The 22,522-nt window shown below is 43.8% G+C and overlaps 1 protein-coding gene across 1 annotated transcript; it reads left to right on the plus strand.

The window, feature by feature from the left end:
• The first annotated feature begins 1,077 nt into the window (after positions 1–1,077).
• Positions 1,078–21,759, plus strand: NT5C3B (5'-nucleotidase, cytosolic IIIB). The gene is made up of 9 exons (XM_007535482.3): positions 1,078–1,138; positions 1,373–1,471; positions 2,231–2,300; positions 2,387–2,433; positions 11,507–11,592; positions 14,915–15,004; positions 17,423–17,585; positions 18,337–18,537; positions 21,290–21,759. The coding sequence occupies exons 1-9, from the start codon at positions 1,127–1,129 to the stop codon at positions 21,422–21,424; spliced, it is 903 nt and encodes a 300-aa protein (XP_007535544.1). The 5' UTR covers positions 1,078–1,126; the 3' UTR covers positions 21,425–21,759.
• Positions 21,760–22,522: the final 763 nt, after the last annotated feature.

Genomic DNA, 22,522 nt, shown 5'->3' on the forward strand with positions numbered 1-22,522 from the left:
TCAGGCATGAAGTTTTTTTTAAAATTTTTTTAAAAAATAATTTATTTCTTTATTGGGGAATTAATGCTTTACATTCAACAGTAAATACAATAGTTTGAACATGCATAACATTCCCTAGATTCCCATTTAACAATACAACCCCCACTATTTCATTCATCATTTTTCATGGACCTGTATTCTCCCCACCCACCCACCCACCCACCCCAGAGTCTTTTACTTTGGTGTAATACTCCAATTCCATTTCAGGTTCGACTTGTGTTTTCTTTTCTGGTCTTGTTTTTCAACTTCAGGCATGAAGTATTTTGAAGAACCTTTTTACTGTCTCCCCAGCCCCACTAAGCTGTTTTTTTTCCCCCACCAGGATTATTGCTGGGTTCCATGCCTGACAAACAACTCACTTATCCCAGCACCTACCTCCTTTCCCCTTCCCTTCCCCCTAATAGAGACAGAAATAAAAATGAAAAAAAGGGAGAGAGAAAAAAGAGACATTTGCAGTACTGCTCCACCACTCAGGAAGCTGCTCCTCTTGCAGATGGAGACAAGGTCTTGAACCCCAGGTTCTCTGTGCATAGTAACATGTGCGCGACACTGGGAGCACTGCCAGACCTTGCTTCACCAAGTTTAACACAGATGACAGACGAATCTGAAGATGAATCTGGTGGCTGAAGAGTGTCTCATCCCAGATGGTTATGAGCTCAAATAAACCGCTACTTACAGTCCTGAGGACAAATGGCATGCTCTGAGCTGACCAAAGCCCCATAGCTGCCCCCAAAATACTACTTCCTATGCATAAAATAAAATCTACAAAATGCTTTATATCTGAGGTGGGGAAGCACCTTTTGGATGATGTTTATCAGAACTCATTTATGGTTTACTCATAATCCTCACACCCTTTTTACTTTTCCGGTCTTGCCATCCTGCCAGCTTTTTTTTTCTTTCTTTTCTCTCTCTAGAAAGAGAAGTGTCCATGGCACGTAACCCCCAAGTGCCTGGGCCCCTCACTCTCTCCCCAAAACAGTTCGCCACCGGGGTCTCCACCCAGCGGGCGGCTCAGGCAGCCCGCCAGCCCTGGCAGCTCTCCCGACGACGCCTGCGCAGTGCAGCCGCGGAGCAGGCCCCGAGCGCCATGGCTGAGGAGGTGAGGTGGGAGGGCGCGTCCGGCGCGGGCTGGGCCCCTACGCAGGGCCCAAGTGGAGGAGGCCCCTCGCGGGCGGCCTCGTTCCCGCCGCGCCACGGCGGCCAGTAGCACCGCGGCTCGGCCGGAGTCCCCGTGCCGCCCCCGTGCGCGCCCCGCCCGGCCTCGCGGGGTTCCCGGGCTTCCCCGGGGCGGTGCGCGGCGCGGGGCTCAGCGCTTGTCTCGGCTCTCGGGCAGGTGAGCGCCCTGATGAAGGCCACGGTCCTGATGCGGCGGCCCGGGCGCGTGCAGGAGATCGTGGGCGCCCTGCGCAGGGGCGGCGCGGACCGCTTACAGGTAAGGGAGGTGGGGCGGCGACCCCGCGGGGGCTGGGGGGCGCTCCTGCCCGCGGTGCCGGTCGGCTGCTGCTCTTGCCGGCCCTCAAGCCCTGGAAATGGCCAGGCCGGCGTGCCTCCGCTTTGGGGTAGCGTCTCCCCACCTGTCTTAAAATTGAGATTCCAGATTTCTCACGTGTCACCAGGCTGCCCCCTCTAATTGAGACAGACAGCATCCCGCACACAGGCAGGGCCTTGCTGGCTCACGCAGCATCTGCTGCAAGAAGTTGCAGATGCGGTGTGGTCAGGATGTGGAGCAGTGGATAAAGCACTGGACTCTCAAGCTTGAGGTTCCAAGTTCAATCTCCGGCAGCACATGTACCAGAGTGATGTCTGGTTCTTTCTCTCGCCCTTCCTATCTTTCTCATTAATTAATAAGTACAATGTTTTTTTAAAAAAGAAGTTGCCGATGTGGAGATGGGCTGTAAAGATAGACTCACCTTAGGAAGGACCTAGGGCACTGAGATGGGTGCTATTGAAGGAGTTAAAAGCGGTGCCATCCTTCCATTTCCCCACCCCCAAGAGACAGGGCAACCTCAGGTGACCCTCAGTGCTAAGTGGGAACAAGTCCTTCTTCCCTCTCTGCTTCTCCCCAGCTTACCCCCAGGGCCTTACCCCCAGGCTGGTCATTGAGCTATTGTGACTTCCTTGATCACTACCCTCAGCCTTAGATAGGGTTTTCAGAAGGAGTCTGTTTGGGCTTCTGTCTTTTGCATTTTAGGTCATTTCTGATTTTGACATGACCCTGAGCAGATTCGCATATAATGGGAAGCGATGCCCTTCTTCTCACAGTAAGTTGCAAACTGGTTTGATTTTCTTTGGATTTGGCAAGTGGATAATTTCTAAGTGGCAAGTCAGAGTTTTGTGTTTTTTGCAGATATTCTGGATAACAGCAAGATCATCAGTGAGGAGTGCAGGAAAGAGGTGGGTCACTCGACTTCTGTGGGAAGAAATGGTTATCCTGTACTACTTGAAATGGTTGGGAGATCAAAGATTCTAAGATAGAGACACCAGATGATTCATTTCTAAAATATAATTATGGAAAATAAATAAATAAATATAGTAGTGGGCTGGGGAGACAGCATAATGGTTATCGAAAAGATTTTATGCCTGAGGCAGCAAAAGTTTCAAATTCAGTCCCTAGTACCACCATAATGCAGAGCTGAGCAGTGATCTGGTATCTCTCTGTGTGTATCTCTGTGTATCTCTCTCATTAAAATAAACAAACAATATTTTAAAACATAAATATAGTAGCTGTTCTGCACATATGAATCTGTGTGGGCTTCAAAGTCCCATGTTCAGTCCCCCACACCACCAGAGCTGAGTAGTGCTCTGGTTTGAAAAAAAAAAAAAAAAAGGGAGCTGTGTGGTGGCTCAGTGGGTTAAGCGCACATGGCGTAAAGTGCAAGGACTGGCATAGGGATCCCACTTAGAACTGTCAGCTCCCCACCTGCAGAGTGGCTCCTTCACCTTCACCTTCACCTTCACCTTCACCTTTACAGGTGGTGAAGCAAGTCTGCACGTATCTGTCTTTCTCTCCCCTCTGTCTTCCCCTTCTCTCTCGATTTCTCTCTGTCCTATCAAACAATGACAGCAACAACAACAATAAACAATAAGGGCAAGAAAAGGGAAAATAAAATAAAATATATATATATATATATATATATATATATATATATATGAATCTAGTCTTACTACATTGGGATAGCTTTTCTGTATTGACCGACACCTAAGATGGTTGATGGCTGTAATACAGACATTTTGCTTGTTGCTGGAGAAGTTGATTATTTAACTTCCTGCAACTCTGAGAGGTGAGTAGAACCATCATTGTCTCTATTTAGCATAAAAGGAAACAGACTTGGAGAGTTTGAGCAACTTACTCAATGTCTTAAGCAAGACACAACATGTTTTCCCCATGGATCTGATCCTGTTTTGAATTCTCTCCTTTATAGTATAATTTTTTTGGTAAGGAGGAAGTCAGTATCAAGTAAGACATCCAAATGAATATTAGTATATGATACTTCCTATTTCCAGGAGATGTGTACAAATAATGTCAGTCAGTCTTTGTAGCCTTGGAGTTCACTCTACTTTGCTCCTTGTTCTTCTGTCAGCATCCTCTTTGCCACAGCAGAACTGTGCTAGCTGTATATTTATCTGCACATTGCTGAATTCTTTTTTTAAGCCTTTATTATTACTTTTTTCCCCCTTTAAAAAAATCTATTTGTTTAAGGGAGTCGGGCAGTAGTGCAGTGGGTAAAACGCACATGGCGAAGCACAAGGACCAGCACAAGGATCCCGGTTCGAGCCCCCAGCTCCCCACCTGCAGGGGAGTCGCTTCACAAGTGGTGAAGCAGGTCTGCAGGTGTCTATCTTTCTCTCCCCCTCTCTGTCTTCCCCTCCTCTCTCCATTTCTCTCTGTCCTAACAACAATGACAACAACAACAATAACAACAACAATAATAAAAAAAGACAACAAAAGGGAAAATAAATATTAAAATCTTTATTTGTTTATTGGATAGAGACAAACAGAAATCAAGAGGAGAGGAGGTGATAGGGAGAGTGGGAGAGAGACACTTGCAGCCCTGCTTCACCACTTGGGAAGCTTTCCCCCTGCACTTAGGGACTGGAGGCTTGAACCTGGGTCCTTGTGCATTGTAGCGTGCCAACCAGGTGTGCCACCACCACCCCGCCCCTTATTTATTTTTTTTTACCAGGGCACTGATCAACTTTGGCTTATGGTGGTGCAGGGCATTGAACCTGAGACTTTGGAGCCTCAGACATGAGATTCTCTTTGCATAACCATTATGCTGTCTTCCCCCACCCCCACATTGCTGAGTTCTTTCTGCCTAATTGTCATGCTGTTTAGTTCCATTTGGTTATGAGATGAACAGAATTTCATACTAAGTGGTCTGTTTGCTCATCATATAGTTTAGTTCTTGTAATACTGTTAGGATGACATGTTGTTAAGAGTAACTAGAGAGAACTTCTGCTTTCTAAAGCCGGACTCTCTGGAGGTGCCACTAACTGCATTTGGCAAATTCCTCCTTACGGTTCTTCTTCTTTTTTTTTTTTTCTTACGGTTCTTCTACACAGCTGTCTCCTCAAATAAGAGAGTAGCTTTTGTTGTCTTCTCTTGGGATAAGAATCTAGAGGCCAGGTAGTGGCACACCCGGTTAAGTGCACGCATTACTGTGTGCAAGGATAGAGGTTCAAGCCCCTGGTCCCTACCTGCAGGAGGAAATCTTCATGAGTGGTGAAGTAGGTGTCTTTCTCTCTCCCTCTTTATCTTCCCTTCCCCTCTCAATTTCTTTCTTTTTTTTTAAAGAATTTATTTATTCATGAGAAAGATAGGCAGAGAAAGAGAACCAGACACCACTCTGGCACATGTGCTGCTGGGGATTGAACTCAGGACCTCAAGGTTGAGAATCCAATGCTTTATTCACTGCACCAACTCCTGGACCACCCCCTCTCAATTTCTGTCTTTATCCCAGTAATAAGTAACTTAAAAGATAAACACACACATGCACACGCACATACACATATAGTCTCAAGACCTAATGAGAAAAAGAAAGAAAACTCTTTGGAGGCTGGGCAGTGGTGCACCTGGTTAAGTGCACATATTACCAAGCACAAAGACCTTGCTTCAAGCCCCCTCTTCCCATCTGCAGGGATCTGCAGATGTCTGCAGGTGTCTATCTTTATCTTTCTCTCCCTCCTTTTATCTCTCTGTCTTCTCTCAATTTCTCTGTCCTATCTAAAAAAATAAATAAATAAAAATAAAACTAGAAAGAAAAATGGCCACTAGGAGTGGTTAATCCATAGTTCTAGCACTGAGCCCCAGTAATAATTCTGGTGGCAATAAAGAAAAAAGAAGAGAAAAAGGAAAAAAAAAATAAAGAAAAGAAGCTAGAGAACACTAAGATTCTTGGTGTTTTGGTGTTGTTGGATACCTGAAAATAAACTTTTAAGTATGAAACATTTAAACATTATATACATATATATATATATAATTTTTTTTTTTTCCTCAGAGCACTGCTCAGCTCTGGCTTCTGGTGCTAGGGATTGAACCTGAGACGTTGGAACCTCAGGCAGGGAAGTTTCGCATAACCATTATGCTATCTCTTGACTCTGAAAAGATTTATTTATTTATGGGAAGAATCATCTTCACTCTGTCACTTGAGATACTGGCTATCAAACTCAAGACCTCATGCCTGATAGTCCAATGTTTTACCTACTGTACCACCTCCTGGACAGCTGAAAATTATATTCTTAGGGGATGGAAGTGATAGCATAATGGTTATGCAAAAAGACACTCATAACTGAGACTCTGAGGTGCCTGATTCAATCCTCAGCACCACCATAAACCAGAATGTGGATGTTACAATGCATGTGGACCCAGTTCCCACTTGCAGAGGGGAAGCTTCACAAACGGTGGAGCAGTGCTGCAAGTGTTTCTCCTCTGCCTTTCCATCTCTCTGTCTCTCACCCTTTGTCAAAACATTTTTTTCTTTTTTCTTTTTAGAAGCATCTTTTTTTGTATGATTCCTCAATGTCTTTCATTAGTGATTCAATATTGATTACAAAAATATAGGATGATAACAACAACAACAAGGGCAACAACTAGGGCAACAAAATGGGAAAAATGGCCTCCCGGAGCAGTAGATTTATAGTGCAGGCACCAAGCCCCAGCAATAACCCTGGAGGCAAAAGGAGGAGGCGGCAGCAGCCAGGCAGTAGCATACCTGTTAATGTGGCACACACATTACTGTGTGTAAGGACCAGGGTTTAAGCCCCTGGTCCCCACTTGCGGGGGGGGGGGGGAAGCTTCATGAGTGGTGTAACAGGGTTGCAGGTGCCTCTCTGTCTCTTTCCCTTTCTATACCCCCCTCAATTTCTGTCTCTAATAAATAAAAAAGTAAAAACAAATTAAAAAAATAAAGATAGTGAAAGAGAGACACTGCAGACCTGCTTCACCACTTGTGAAGCTGCCCCCTTGCAGGTTATCAAAATTAAAAAAATAATAAATTAGTTAAAAATTAAAGAAATAGTCTTTTTTTTCTTATATTTTTTTATTTGTTGGGACAAATAAATAGAGACTGTCAAAAATCAAGAGAAGAGAAGGGAGAGAGACAGAGAGGCACCTGCAGCCCTGCTTCACCCCTCAGAGCTTTCCCCCTGCGGGTGGGGACGGGGGCTCAGACCTGGGTCCTTGTGCACTGTAACATGTGCGCTCAACCAGGTGCACCACCACCTGGCCCCAAGAAATAGTCTTTATGAAAACATGAATTTGATGTAATAGTTTTCCTTTCCTTTTCTTTTTATTTATTATTATTATCTTTTAAATTTATTTCTAAATTTTTATTTATAAAAAAGAAACACTGATAAAACCATAGGATAAGAGAGGTACAACTCCACACAATTCCCACCACCAGAACTCTGTATCCCATCCCCTCCCCTGATAGCTTTCCTTTTTTTTTTTTTAAATTTATTTCTTTATTGGGGAATTAATGTTTTACATTCAACAGTAAATACAATAGTTTGTACATGCATAACATCCCCCAGTTTCCCATTTAACAATACAACCCCCACTATGTCATTTATCATCTTTCATGGACCTGTATTCTCCCCACCCACCCACCCCAGAGTCTTTTACTTTGGTGAAATACGCCAATTCCATTTCAGGTTCTACTTGTGTTTTCTTTTCCGATCTTGTTTTTCAACTTCTGCCTGAGAGTGAGATCATCCCATATTCATCCTTCTGTTTCTGACTTATTTCACTCAACTTGATTTTTTCAAGGTCCATCCAAGATCGGCTGAAAATGGTGAAGTCACCATTTTTTACAGCTGAGTAGTATTCCATTGTGTATATATACCACAACTTGCTCAGCCACTCATCTGTTGTTGGACACCTGGGTTGCTTCCAGGTTTTGGCTATTACAAATTGTGCTGCCAAGAACATATGTGTACACAGATCTTTTTGGATGGATGTGTTGGGTTCCTTAGGATATATCCCCAGGAGAGGAATTGCAGAGTCCTAGGGTAGGTCCATTTCTAGCCTTCTGAGAGTTCTCCAGACTGTTCTCCACAGAGGCTGGACCAATTGACATTCCCACCAGCAGTGTAGGAGGGTTCCTTTGACCCCACACCCTCTCCAGCATTTGCTGCTGTTACCTTTTCTGATGTATGACATTCTCACAGGAGTGAAGTGTGATATCTCATTGTTGTCTTGATTTGCATTTCTCTGACAATCAGAGACTTGGAGCATTTTTTCATGTGTTTCTCAGCCTTTTGGATCTCTTCTGTGGTGAATATTCTGTCCAAGTCCTCCCCCTATTTTTGGATGGGATTATTTGTTGTCTTGTTGTTGAGTCTGGCAAGCTCTTTATATATGTTGGTTATTAAACTCTTATCTGATGTATGGCATGTAAAGATCTTCTCCCATTCTGTGAGGGGTTTCTTGGTTTGGGTAGTGGTTTCTTTTGCTGTGAAGAAGCTTTATAGTTTGATGTAGTCCCATAGGTTTATACTTGCCTTAGTCTTCTTTGTAATTGGATTACTTTCATTGAAAATGTCTTTAAAATTTATGCGGAAAAAAGTTCTGCCAATATTTTCCTCTAAGTATTTGGTTTGTGGTCTGACATCCAAGTCCTTGATCCACTTGGAATTTACTTTTGTATTTGGTGAAATACAGTGATTCAGTTTCATTCTTCTGCATGTTTCAACCCACTGTTTCCAACACCATTTGTTGAAGAGATTCTGCTTTCCCCATGTAATAGTCTGGGCCCCTTTGTCAAAGATTAGATGTCTATAGGTGTGGGGCCTCATTTCTGGGCTCTCAGTTCTATTCCACTGGTCAGTGTGTCTGTTCATGTTCCAGTACCAAGCAGTTTTGATGACAATGGCCCTATAATACAGTTTGAGATCTGGGAGTGTGATGCCTCCGGTTCTGTTCTTTTTTCTCAAGATTGTTTTGGCAATTCTAGGTCTTTTCTGGTTCCAGATAAACATTTGTAGCATTTTTTCTATTCTCCTAAAAAATGTGCTTGGGCTCTTGATGGGGATAGCATTAAATTTGTAGATGGCTCTGGGTAATATATTCATTTTGATGATGTTAATTCTTCCAACCCATGAACATGAAATATCTTTCCACTTCTTTGTGTCTTTTTCAATTTCTTTGAGTAGTGACTCATAATTTTCAGTATACAAGTCTTTCACTTCCTTGGTTAGATTTACTCCTAGATATTTTATTGTTTTTGTTGCTATAGTAAAAGGAATTGAGTTCTGGATTTCAATTTCTTCTTAGTGTTTGCATAGAGGAATGCCACTGACTTTTGAATGTTAATTTTATAGCCTGACACCTTACTGTATTGCCTGATGATTTCCAAAAGCTTCTTGCTGGAGTCCTTACATGTTAGTATACATGATAGTATACATGTTTTTCCATGTATACTATCATGTCATCTGTAAATAAGGAGAGTTTGACTTCTTCTCTTCCAGTCTGTATCCCTTTAATTCCTTGCTCCTGCCTGATTGCTATGGCAAGACCTTCCAACACTATGTTTAATAGTAGTGGTGATAGTGGGCAGCCCTGTCTAGTACCTGATCTGAGGGGAAATGCTTCCAGTTTTTCATCATTGAGTATGATGTTGGCTGTAGGTTTGCTATATATAGACTCCACTATCTTCAGGAATTTTCCATCTATTCCGTCTATTTTTTGTAGTGTTTTGATCATAAAGGGATGTTGTATTTTGTCAAAGGCTTTCTCTGCATCTATTGATATGACCATGTGGTTTTTGGTCTTGCTTTTGTTGATGTGGTGGATCACATTGATTGATTTACATATATTAAACCAACCTTGCATGCCTGGGATAAACCCCACTTGGTCATGATGAACAGTATTTTTGATATACTGCTGTATCTGGTTGGCTAGAATTTTGTTCAATATTTTCGCATCTATGTTCATCAGAGATATTGGCCTGTAGTTTTCTTTTTTGGTTGTGTCCCTTTCTACTTTTGGTATCAGGGTGATGTTGGCTTCATAGAAGCTGGCAGGGAGTATTCCAGTGTCTTCAATCTTCCTAAGTCAGAGCAGAGCAGTGCTCTAGTAAAGAAAAAAAATTAATTAGCTAAAAATAATAATGAATAAGCAAACATGAGAAAAATATAAGGGGCTGGGGGGTGGTGCACCTAGTTAAGTGTACATATCACCAAGTGCAAGGACCCGGGTTCGAGTCCCCACTCTTCACTTGCAGGGGGTCCTATTCAAGAGCAATGAAGGTCTGCAGGTGTCTTTCTTTCTCTCCATCTCTCTATCTCCCTATCCTCTCTCAATTTCTCTCTCTTATCTAATAAAAACAAATTAGAGGGTATCGGGCGGTAGCACAGTGGGTTAAGCGCATGTGGTGCAAAGCGCAAAGACCAGTATAAGGATCCCGGTTCAAGCCCCTGGCTCCCCACCTGCAGGGGAGTCGCTTCACAGGTGGTGAAGCAGGTCTGCAGGTGTCTGTCTTTCTCGCCCCTTCTCTGTCTTCCCCTCCTCTCTCCATTTCTCTCTGTCTTATCCAACAATGAACGACATCAACAACAATGACCACAACAAGGCTACAACAACAAGGGCAACAAAAGGGGGAAAAATGGCCTCTAGGAGCAGTGGATTCATGGTGCAGGCATTAAGTGCCAGCAATAATCCTGGAGGCAAAAAAAAAAAATTAGAAAGAAGAAAGAAAGATACGATCTAGATGATGCTTTCTGGGGCTGGATAAATGCACTCCTGAACCCTACCTGCATGAAGGATGCTTCACATGAGCAGTGAAGCAGGTCTGCAGGTATCTTTCTCGCTCCCTATCTATCCTTCCCTCTCAATTTCTTTCTGTTCTGTCAAATAAATAAAATAAAATAGATGCTTTCTCATTTGTCACTTCTACTGAGCAGTTTGCCCTATGCATTAGCCCAAGAGAAAGAGGTCTGAGGATCAACAATGGAAAGAACCTTTGCTAGATAATAGGGTTACTAGGATTTGGTGGTGGTTGTTCATTAGCTCAGTCATCAGAGCTTACCCAGCAAGAACCAGTTCCATGCTATGTTTCCCAAAATGTGGCACACTTTCTCAAGCAGTAGGCAAGATAACTTTAGAAGTATTTGGATGGATACTTTTTTTTTTTTTTCATTTTTGGACCATTCTCACCCAACCCCCCCACTTTATTTTTCATACATTTGAAGTAACAGAGAGAAACTGAAGTGGGGGATGAGGGAGAAGGGGGGGAGATAGCATAATGGTTCTGCAAACAGACTCTCATATCTGAGGCTCCAAAGTCCCAGGTTCAATCTCCCACACCACATATGCCAGAGCTGAGTAGTGCTCTGGTGTTTCTCTCCCCCTCTCTCTCAAAAATAAAATAAATAAAATATTTAAAAAGAAAAACGAAAGGGGACGGGAAGATAAAGGACAGTGCGATAGAGACGCCTGCAGCACTGCATTACCTTTTGGGGTCGAACATGGTAATGTGTGCCCTCAACCAAGTGTGTCACTGCTCGGCCCCTCATTTCATTCATTTTTAAAAAGAATATTTATTACTTCCCTCACTCACTCCCAAGCTAGTCTTATCAAAGCAAGGACTGCAAAAGACACCTGCAGACCTTCATTGCTCTTGAATAGGACCCCCTGCAAGTGAAGAGTGGGGACTCGAACCCGGGTCCTTGCACTTGGTGATATGTACACTTAACTAGGTGCACCACCCCCCAGTCCCTTATATTTTTCTCATGTTTGCTTATTCATTATTATTTTTAGCTAATTAATTTTTTTTCTTTACTAGAGCACTGCTCTGCTCTGACTTAGGATGATGCTGGGACTTCAGAGCCTCAGGCACGAAAGTCTTTTATTGCATAACCATTATGCTGTCTCCCCCCACTCATGTTTGTTTATTAAGTTATATTCTTACCTTTTCTGGGAAATACCCCATGTGGACTAATGACTTTTCTCTTCATTTGGATGTCCCAGCTCCAAGCACTCCTTCACCACTATTACCCAATTGAGATTGACCCACAGCGAAGCATCAAAGAGAAGTTACCTCATATGGTGGAATGGTAAGTGATGGTGTGGGGCAAGCCCATTGAGATGAGTTGGTCCTTGCTGCAGAAAAATAAAGGACTCTGCCAAGGGCTGCTGTTTGTGTAAGGGGTTGGGGGTAGGTGATGGTGGAGAAAGACTTGGGTGATGGTGGAAGTGGTGTTCAGAAACCTGCCACAGGGGATGAGGCTGTACCCAGGTGTCAACAGCTGTCCTGTAGGGACTGGGCCTTGGTGCACCTGATTAAGCTTATGCATTACAGTGTACAAGGATCCTGGTTCACTCTGGCTCTCACCTATAGGGGGGAAACTTCATGAGTGCTGAAGCAGTGTTACAGGTATCTCTCTTTTTCCCTCTAACTCCCCCTTTCCTCTCAATTTTTCTCTGTCTCTATCCAAAATAAATAAATATTTTCAGAAACTGTCCTATAACTCATTATTTCCTTTCAATAAAATGATTCAGAAAGGGAGAGAGAGACAGATTCACAGAAAGATGGAGACAGACACCAGGTGGTGGTGTACCCAGCTAATCACACAGAGCACTAAACTTGAGGACCCAAGCAAGGGTCCAGGTTCGAGCCTTTGACTCCCCACCTGCAGGGGGGACACTTCATGAGTGGTGAAGTAGGTCTACAGGTGTCTATCTCCTTCCCTCTCTATCTTCCCCTCCCCTCTCAATTTCTCTCTGTATATCCAATAAAATGGAAAAAAGTGCTTGCCAGGAGCAGTGGATTTCTAGTGCCACTGATGACCCTGGAGGCAAGAAAGAAAGAAATGGTTACACATATACTGAGAGTGAATTTCTTTTTTTATTTTATTTTATTTTATTTTATTTTATTTTATTTTATTTACTTATTCATGAGAAAGATAGGAGGAGAGAGAAAGAACCAGATATCACTCTGATACATGTGCCGCCAGGGATTGAACTCGAGACCTCATGCTTGAGAGTCCAACGCTTTATCCACTGTGCCACCTCCTGGACCACACTGAGAGTGAATTTTTAACAAAGTAGTTAAAAAAAAAAGTTGGGTTGGTTCTGAAAGGGGCTGGATTTTTCTTAATTAATTACTAGAGCTTTTCTCAGATCTGGCTTAGGGTAGTGCAGGGGGATTGAACTTGGGATTCTAGAGCTTCAAGCATGAGAGTCTGTTGCATAACCATTGTGTTTTTGTCTCCCACCTTCCTGAACCTTTTTTTTTTAAATGATTTTATTTATTAATGAGAAAGATAGGAGGAGAGAGAGAAAGAGCCAGCTATCACTCTAGTACATGTGCTGCTTGGGATTGAATTTGGGACCTCATGCTTGAGAGTTCAGTGCTTTATCCATTGCATCACCTCCCAGACCACAACCTTTGTGTTTTTTGTTTTTTTAATAGATTATTTATTATTGAGAGAGAGAACAGAGAAAAAGAACCCTCTTTGGTACATGTGCTGCCAAGAATTGAACTTGGGACCTCACTTTTTTTTTTTTTTTTTTTTAATAAAAAGGAAACATTGACTAAACCATAGGATAAGAGGGGTACAATTCCACACAGTTCCCACCACCAGAACTCTGTATCCCATCCCCTCCCCTGATAGCTTTCCCATTCTTTAGCCCTCTGGGAGTATGGACCCAAGGTCATTGTGGGATGCAGAAGGTTGAAGGTCTGGCTTCTGTAATTGTTTCCTTGCTGAACAGGACACATTGGTGGGGCTGCCTATCCGCACCATGCTAGCAACTGGAACCTGGTGGTTGAAAAGAGAGTTAACATACAAAGCCAAACAAATTGTTGACCAGTCATGGACCTAAAGGCTGGAATAGTACAGAGGAAGAGTTAGGGGGATTCTCCATTTTGTAGATAGCTAGTAGGCATAGTTTAGTTATATTCCAAAGGATCTGTGGCTATACTAGTTTTTTGTTTTTTTTTTTTCCTTCCCTGAGTTCTGAAATCTGATATGCAGGTGGATCCAAGTTATTATCTGGGGAGATGATGTCATGGCTAGAAAAAGGATCAGAAAGCTGGATCAGGGCAGAGAGTAGCTCCCTAATATGAGAAATGTGTATAAATATTGTTGACTGTAAACCTCATTGATTTGATGTGATCTGGGGCCCATATTCAGCTTAGGAGCCTATGTGACCTCTGCATCCCTCTAGATCTGAGCTCACATTCTGTGAGTAGGAACATTCCAGGCTGCCCTAATATAGACCCACCTTCCTCAGGTGTAGCATAGAGTATGTTGTCCATCCTCCCTTCAGAAGATGGAACATTCTCTACCATTGTTCATCCAAGTTGAGGGCAAGGTCCTATGGGGGCCCACAGAGAGGTTTATTGTGCTGTGCCTGATAGAGATGACTGGTAACAATGGAGAGAGGGATTTATTTGACATCTAGGACCATAATGTCTGTTTGGGAATCTCAGGACTCCCCAATTAGGGCCCCATGGGATCTCATTCTTTTATTTATTTATTTATTTATTCCCTTTTGATGTTCTTGTTTTTTATTGTTGTAGTTATTATTGTTGCTGTTGTTGATGTCATCGTTGCTGGATAGGACAGAGAGAAATGGAGAGAGGAGGGGAAGGGGGGAGAGAAGACAGACACCTGCAGACCTGCTTCACCACCTGTGAAGTGACTCCCCTGCAGGTGGGGAGCCGGGGGCTCGAACCGGGATCCTTACCCGGTCCTTACGCTTTGCACCACCTGTGCTTAACCCTCAGCGCTACTGCCCGACTCCCGGGACTTCGTTCTTTATAGTCCAGCATCTGGAGCTGGGTGGTGGCACACCTGGGTGATCACACATGTTACAAAGCTCAAGGACCTGGGTTCGAGCCTTATTCACTGCACCACCTTTTGGGCCACAGTTTTTTTTCCTGAACTTTAGTGACAGGACCTGTCCCTTTACCTTACTGAGTGCCACTAATGGAGCTGCTCAGGTAAGGTAGCCAGGTACATCCCAGACTGCCCATGGCTGCTCCTAGAACAGGGCTCACAGAGAAACCTTGGAATGAACTAGCAACTTGTTGTTTGGAGGGAATGAATACCTTGGGGCAAAAAATCTCCCACAGAAAGTGCTATCTTTGACTAGAGAGAGCTCCAGTTCTCCACAGAGTGGGGCCACAGAGGAAAGGATTCAGAGGACTTTTAGTTTTAGCTGCTGACCTGTCCAACCTTTACCTCTCTGTCATGTTGCTTCTTCGTCCTCTCCACTGAGGTCAGCCAGAGTCCTTCTGGAAATGTCTTTTTGTGAGGAATCGGGCCTCCACTGTTAGTATCTTCAGAGGAACCTAGACTAGTAAGGGGCAGGATCATTTTTTTGCTCCTTGTGATCCAACCTGAAGTTTTGTGGGGCATCTGTTTCTAGGTGGACTAAAGCACACAACCTCCTGTGTCAGCAGAAGATTCAGAAGTTCCAGATTGCCCAGATGGTTCGAGAATCCAGTGTGATGCTCAGGTAAGGCTGCCTGCTCTGGTAATATTTCTGTTGCACTCTTGAAAGTTTCCTTATGAAAAGAGAAAAGGCAGCCAGTCAGGTGGCTCAGCATGTAGAATACATGTCTTTTTTTTTATGTTTCATTTATTAATGAGAGGAATAAGAGGAGAGAGAGAAAGAACCAAACATTGCTCTGGTACATGTGCTGCCGGGGATTGAACTCGCGACCTCATAGCTTGAGAGTTCAACACTTTATCCACTGCGCCACCTCCCGGACCACAGAATACATGTCTTATATGCATGAGACCTCATGTTCATTCCCTGACCCTTCATGTGACTGAGTGGTATTCTAGTATATGTATATGAATGAGGATTTTGGTTTCCCCATTGGGGCTTTGCTGGGACTTTGTACCGACATGATTTCACTGCCCCCAACAATTTTCTTTTTCTTTTCCTTTCCCAGATAGAGGATGAGAGGCAGATAAGGAGAGAGACTGTAGCATAACTCCACCACTTGTGAAGTTTCCCCTTTGCTTGGTTCTCCTATGTCCTGAATGGGAGTTCAAACTTGTGTCCTTGTTTGTAATAAAGTGTACACTCTGCCAGGTGAGGTATCTCTAGGCCCCTAAATAAATCCAGGCAGAGACAGAGAAAGAGAAACAGACAGACATGCTCACGCATGCACTCACACTCACACATGCACTGGGGAATAGGGGACATTAGAGTCAGAGGAGATATGGATACTGAGTTACAGTTGTGAAAGTCTTACTTTTCCTCTCTGGATGTAGCTAATCACTTCTTTTTTAAGATTTTTTTTCTCTCTTTTTTTCTTTCTTTTCTTTTTTTTTTTTTTAACCAGAGCACTGCTCCAATCCTGTGGTGGTACTGGGGATTGAACCTGGGACTTTTGGTGGCTCAGACATGAAAGGTTTTTTTTTTTTCCCCTCCATTTTATTTGATAGGACAGAGAAGAAGAATTGGGATAGAGATACAGATCGAAATAGAAAGATAGATACCTGCAGACTTGCCTCACTGCTTGTGAAGTGTCTCTACTACGGGGGGGTGGGGGGGGAGATGGGTGCTTGAACCCAGATCCTCCCACATATGTATGTGTGGTTAACCAGGTGTGCGACTGCCCAGCCCCAAAGTCATTTTTACATAGCTATTATTCTGTCTCCCCAGCCTACAACTAGTAGAAGGTAGGTGTGTTTCTGTCGATATTTATAAAAACCAAGTGCCTACTCTGGGGAAACTTCACTAACTTCACTGATGTGTAACCTATCCCATCCTGGCATTTCTAGGGTTTGTTAGTTTCTTCTTTTGGATTCTTATAGCCTGTCCCTATTTAAACATGCTTACCTTCTACGGCCATAGTCCCTCTCCTGCCAAGAAAAACAAGATCATATTGCCAAAGGTGTCCACAGAGTGTTCATGGCAGCATCATTCAGAATAGCTGAAATCTGAAAATATCATGTCTATCTATACACAGAGAACAGAGTAGATAGGTTATTGTGTGTGTGTAAACTGTACAGACATTATATCATTCAACATTAGCCAAAAAACAAAGGAAATATGAACTTATTTGTATGTTCAAGGATAGGCAAAGTTGATTGTTGAAAACAGCATAATACTTGTGCTAAAAGACTTTTATTCCTGAGACTCCAAAGGTCCCAGGTTCAATCTCCTGTACCACCATAAGCCAGAGCTAAAAAGTAAAAAAAAAAAAAAAAGAAGAAGAAGAAGAAGAAGAGCAGGTGATTGGGGTGGTGACACACCTGGTTAAGTGCACTTTACCATATGTAAGGACCCAAGTTCAAGCCCCCAGCCCCTACCTGCAAGGGGAAAGCTTCACTAGCCGTGAAGCAGTGCTACAGGTGTCTCTCTGTCTCTTTTCCCCTCTCTATCCCTCCTTCTCCCTCAATTTCTCTCTGTCCTATCAAATTAAATAAAGTTTTAAAAAATTATAAAGAAAAGGAAAAAGTAAGAAAGAAAAAAAAGCAATGCTAATTTCAAGTGTGGAAGGGTGGTAAAGGAGCCTCGATGTGTCTAGTTATTAAGAGCTATGTATATATGTAAATATTAAGACCCAGGCATTTAGGATTAGTAAACTTTGATCATTTGTTGTATGTATTTTATATTCAGTGTGAAATCTCTAAAACAAGACAGTTTAAATATGTAGTCCAGTGGTCTGGGAGATGGCACAATGGATAGGGCACTGTATTCTCAAGCATGAGGTCCTGAGTTCAATTCCCGGCAGCACATGTACCAGAGTGATATCTGGTTCTTTCTCTCTCTCCCCCTATCTTTCTCATTAATAAATAGAACCTTTAAAAAATAAATAAATAAATAAATAAATAAATAAATATGTAGTCCAAGTAGACAGTAAGGATCAGTAGGAAACCGAGTCCAACTTTAGAGTCTCTGACATCTCTCTTTCAGGGAAGGATACAAGGCATTTTTCAACACTCTCTACCAAAACAATATTCCCCTTTTCATCTTTTCTGCTGGTGTTGGTGATGTCCTGGAAGAAATTATCAGACAGATGAAAGTGTTCCACTCCAACATCCATATCGTGTCTAACTACATGGATTTTGATGAAGATGTGAGCTAAACCTCATTTGAACTGGGACTGGAAGAGGGGTGTGGGCTGCCACCCAGGGCACTGAGCCTTAAATATGAACCCCAACCTGGGGAGGTAGCAGGAGGGAGGCATGTCTATTTCTGTGTCTCTGAGCAATTAGTTATGTGTGCCAGCTGAAGACAATTACTTTTGTAGGACCTCCTGGCTGAGATCAGCTCCTGACATGCATGGGGGCCTAGCTCAGGGACCAGCAGCCTCACGTCATGGCCATGGGGTACCTTTGGTACTTAAAGCCTTGGGCTTTGGCTCCTCTTCCTTCCTTCCTTCCTTCTTTCCTTCCTTCCTTTCTTTTTAAATTATTATTTCATTGGACAGAGAGAAATTGAGAGGGAAGGGGGATAGAGAGGCAGAGAGACAGATAAACTATCCAAGTAAGCTATTTCATTGCCCCCAAATTTTTCTGTAAATAGGCCAGCTAGTAAATATTTTAGGCCATATATATATTCTGTCGCAACTGTTTAATTCAGCTGTGCAAAATAGTAGCCACAGATAAAATGTAATAGCTGTGTGCCAGTAAAGCCCCCCCCCTTTTTTTTTTTTTTTACAAAAACAGACCAAGTCTGGCCTACAGGCCATATCCATGAGTTAGACTAGAGTGAGGATTTGGCATTATCTATGGCTTCTAGAACTCCTTTCCTCTGTGACAGATATAGTAGAAAACTGGACCTGGGTCCCTATAGACTTCCCACCACCTCTTGTCTTGATTATTTAGGGTATCCTACAGGGATTCAAAGGCCAGCTCATACACACATACAATAAGAACAGCTCCGTGTGTGAGAATTCTGGATACTTTCAGCAGCTCCAGGGCAAAACCAACATCCTCCTGCTGGGAGACTCCATGGGGGACCTCACTATGGCTGATGGAGTTCCTAATGTAGAGAACATTCTCAGGGTCGGCTTCCTAAACGACAAGGTAGGTAGGGGATGGGGCTCCCTCTCCTGCAGTCCCACTTAACTAGTGCTTATCAGACATCTTCTGTGTGCTGGGTGCTATGCTGAGTATAAAGCACAAACCACATTCCAGACCACAGCTGGATGCCACTGGAGTTCACAGTTGGGGTGATGCTAGACACTTAATTGGAGTGAATACTTACTGAATGTTCTATATATGCCAGACACATTAGCTCATTTCATATATATAATGTTGTTGCCACTAGGGTTATTGCTGGGGCTCAGTGCCTACATGGAGAATTCACTGCTTTTGGCCATTGTTTTCCCTTTTAAAATTATCATTATTATTGGGGGCTGGGCTGTGGTGCACCCAGTTAAGCACACATCCTACAATGTGTGAAGGTCAGGTTCAGCCCCACTCCCCACATATAATGGAGAGGCTTCACAAGTGGTGACAAGTGGTGAAGCAGGCCTGCAGGTGTCTGTCTTTCTGTCTCCCTCCCCTCTAAATTTCTGTTTATCCTATCCAATAAAATAGAAAAAAAAAAAAGAAAAATGACCATTGGGAGAGGTGGATTCATAGTGCTGCCAACAAGCCCCAGTGATAGGACAGAGAGAAACTTCGAGAGGAGGGGAAGACAGAATAAGAGATAGAGACACACCTGTAGCACTGGTGAAGCTTCCCTACCCCCACCCCCTTAGGTGGGGACCTGGGGCTTGAACTCAGATCCTTGCACATGGGAACATGTACGCTAAACTGGGTACACCACTGCCTGGCTCCAGCCTATTTCATCTTTACAACCACCCTTTCAGGCAGTGACTGAGAGCTGAGGCAAGGAGGTTTAAGTTACTTACTCAAAGCAGTAAAGTTTAGGAAGTAGTGGTGTTGACTACCAGTCCTCCTAAACCGTGCCTGCAGAGCAAGACTGAAATGGGAGATGTTAGTACTCAAGATGTGGGGTTACAATTTAGAAGAGAAAAAATAAAGAACAGTTCATAGGACAACAGATTTTCAAAGGCATGTATGGTCATGACGGGTATGGTATTGTATCAAGCTAGAAGGCCACCTTCCCTTACTCTCAGGCAGCAGGTACTTGGCCTTGTGAAAATGTAATTCAGGGACAGAGTGGTGACACAACCAATAAGGCACACCTGCAAGGATCTGGGTTCAACCCCCTGGTCTCCAACTACAGGGGCAAAGCTTCATGAGCAGTAAATCGAACTGCTGGCACCTCTCTCTCTCCCTCCCCCCCCCCCGCCTCCTTATTTCTTTCTGCCTCTTTCATAACTAAAAATTAAATTTTTAATATTTATTTATTTTTCCCTTTTGTTGCCCTTGTTTTATTGTTGTTGTAGTTATTGATGTTGTTAGATAGGACAGAGAGAAATGAAGAGAGGAGTGGTCCGGGAAGTGGTGCAGTGGATAAAGCACTAGATTCTCAAACATGAGGTCCTGAGTTCAATCCCTGGCAATACATGTGCTAGAGTGATCTCTAGTTCTTTCTCCCTCCTCCTATCTTTCTCATTAATAAATAAAAAGAAAGAAATGAAGAGAGGAGGGGAAGACAGAGACAGGAGAGAAAGATAGACACCTGCAAACCTGCTTCACTGCCTGTGAGGTGAATCCCCTACAGTTGGGGGGTCAGGGGCTCAAATCGGGATCTTTATGCCAGTCCTTGCGCTTTGCACCATGTGTGCTTACCCCACTGCGGCACTGCCCAACCCCTTCAGAGACAGTTTTTAAAAATATATATATATTCTATCTTTTTTTTTTTTTAAATTTTTTATTTAAGAAAGGATTAGTGAACAAAAGCATAAGGTAGGAGGGGTATAACTCCACACAATTCCCACCACCCAATCCCCATAACCCACCCCCTCCCATGGTAGCTTTCCCATTCTCTATCCCTTTGGGAGCATGGACCCAGGGTCATTGAGGGTTGCAGGAGGTAGAAGGTCTGGCTTCTGTAATTGCTTCCCCGCTGAACATGGGCGTTGACTGGTTGGTCCATACCCCCAGTCTGCCTCTCTCTTTCCCTAGTAGGGTGTGTCTCTGGGGAAGCTGAGCTCCAGGACACATTGGTGGGGTCTTCAATCCAGGGAAGCCTAGCCAGCATCCTGGTGGCATCTGGAACCTGGTGATTGAAAAGAGAGTTAACATATGAAGCCAAACACTCTATCTTTTTATTTATTGGATCAAGACAGAAGTTGAAAAGGGGAAAATGAGAGAGAGAGCGGTACCTGCAGTACTGTATCACTGTCACCACTTGTGAAATATTCCCCCTGCAGGGGGGGACCGGGGGCTTGAACTCAGATGCTTGAGCATTGTAACATGTGCACTCAACCAGTTGTGCCACCGCCTGTTCCTCAGTCTTCTTTTAATTAATTAATTTGGATTATTTATTTTGTTTGATAGGACAGAGAGAAATTGAGAGGGGAGTGGAGATAGAAAAGGAGAGAGTAAAAGAGACACCTGCAGACCTGCTTCACTGTGAAGTGTGTGTGTGTGTGTGTCTCACAGGTGGGCATCAGGGACTTTGCACATGGTAATGCTTGTGCTCACCGAGGTGTGCCACTGTTAGCCCCTTGTTTTAATCTTATCTAGATATTAGCTCAAGGTTAATGTGTCAGCCTTGCTCACAGCCATCCATGCTTCCAAAGGACAGATCCCTGTGACCTTGAATTCCTTTTGGAGAGTTAACGTGAAGACTCTCCTCCCCCAGCTGTGGGGACAGGGGATGTGGGAGACTCTTGGCTTCTCTCCCTGACCTGGGCAGGTGGAGGAGCGGCGGGAGCGCTACATGGACTCCTATGACATCGTTCTGGAGAAGGATGAGACGCTGGACGTGGTCAACGGGCTGCTGCAGCACATCCTGCGCCTGGGAGATGAACTGGAAGTGCAGGGCTCCTGAGTGCCTGCCGAGAGGCTGTGAGGAGGAAGGGGAGAGCCCTCACATGGAGGCTGTCCTGCTGGGAGCACTGCAGAGGAGGGACCTGGGTGCCTGAGCTGCTGGATCCACACCCCACCTCCGTTCCTTTCTCCCCAGTGCCTCTGGAAGCTTGAAGGGGGCCCTGCCAGGCATGTGGGGTGGGAGTGCAGCAGAACTGCTCCTACAAGTGGCCCCACAAGTACAGGCACTCTAAGGACTATCTAGCCCAGGGATTCTTTTTTTTTTTTTTCTTTGTAATATGGTGAATTATTCTTCCAACAACTCCAGTGTGTGAAAGAGCAAAATAAAAAGAGGGGGGAAAATGACTGTTCTGATTTTCAGGGAGACTGTAACCCTTAGCCTTCCAGGTGAAGATGTCTCTAGGAAACTGCTAGGAGCCCACAGAACACAGTTTGAAATCACAGATGAACTCAGGATCCTGAGCACAGTTGCAGTGTATTTGTGGGGACTGGACTAAACAAGCTGGAAGCATTTGTTTATTCAGACAGCAGGTGGAAATCTATGTAGCTGGGTTCGATTGGTTTCAGCCAGCCTTGTCCTCTAAGGGATTCACCAAAGAGATTCATTTGGATATGGATGTCCCCTGATGCTCTTGCATCTTTGCTCACTTTGTGGGGTCCAGCACCACTAAATGTGTGACTTAAGCACGGAGAGGTTGAGGTGAGCACCCACAAGAGAAGAAACTCTTTGTGCTGTATCCTCTGCTGCCTTTCCATTACTGGGCACCATGGTTCCTTTCCCTTCTCCCCTGCCTGTTGACTGGATGGTCAAGAACTAGTTGAAGGCTAGGGAGACAGCATAATGGTTCTGCAAAAAAATTCTCATGCTGAAGTAGATAACATAATGATTATGCAGAGACTTTCCTGCCTCAGTACCCCTACCCCCCCCTCCACCATAAGCCAGAGCTGACCAGTGCTCTGGTAAAAAAAAAAAAAAAGATTCTTATGCCCGAGGTTCTGCGGTCTCAGTTTTAATCCTTAGCACCACCATAAGTCAGAGATGAGCGGTATTCTGGTCTCTGTGCATCTCATTAAAATAAACAAAACCTTAATTATATGT

The sequence above is a fragment of the Erinaceus europaeus genome, chromosome 12 (assembly GCF_950295315.1).
Source record: "Erinaceus europaeus chromosome 12, mEriEur2.1, whole genome shotgun sequence".
In the NCBI taxonomy this organism is placed as follows: Eukaryota; Metazoa; Chordata; class Mammalia; order Eulipotyphla; family Erinaceidae; genus Erinaceus; species Erinaceus europaeus.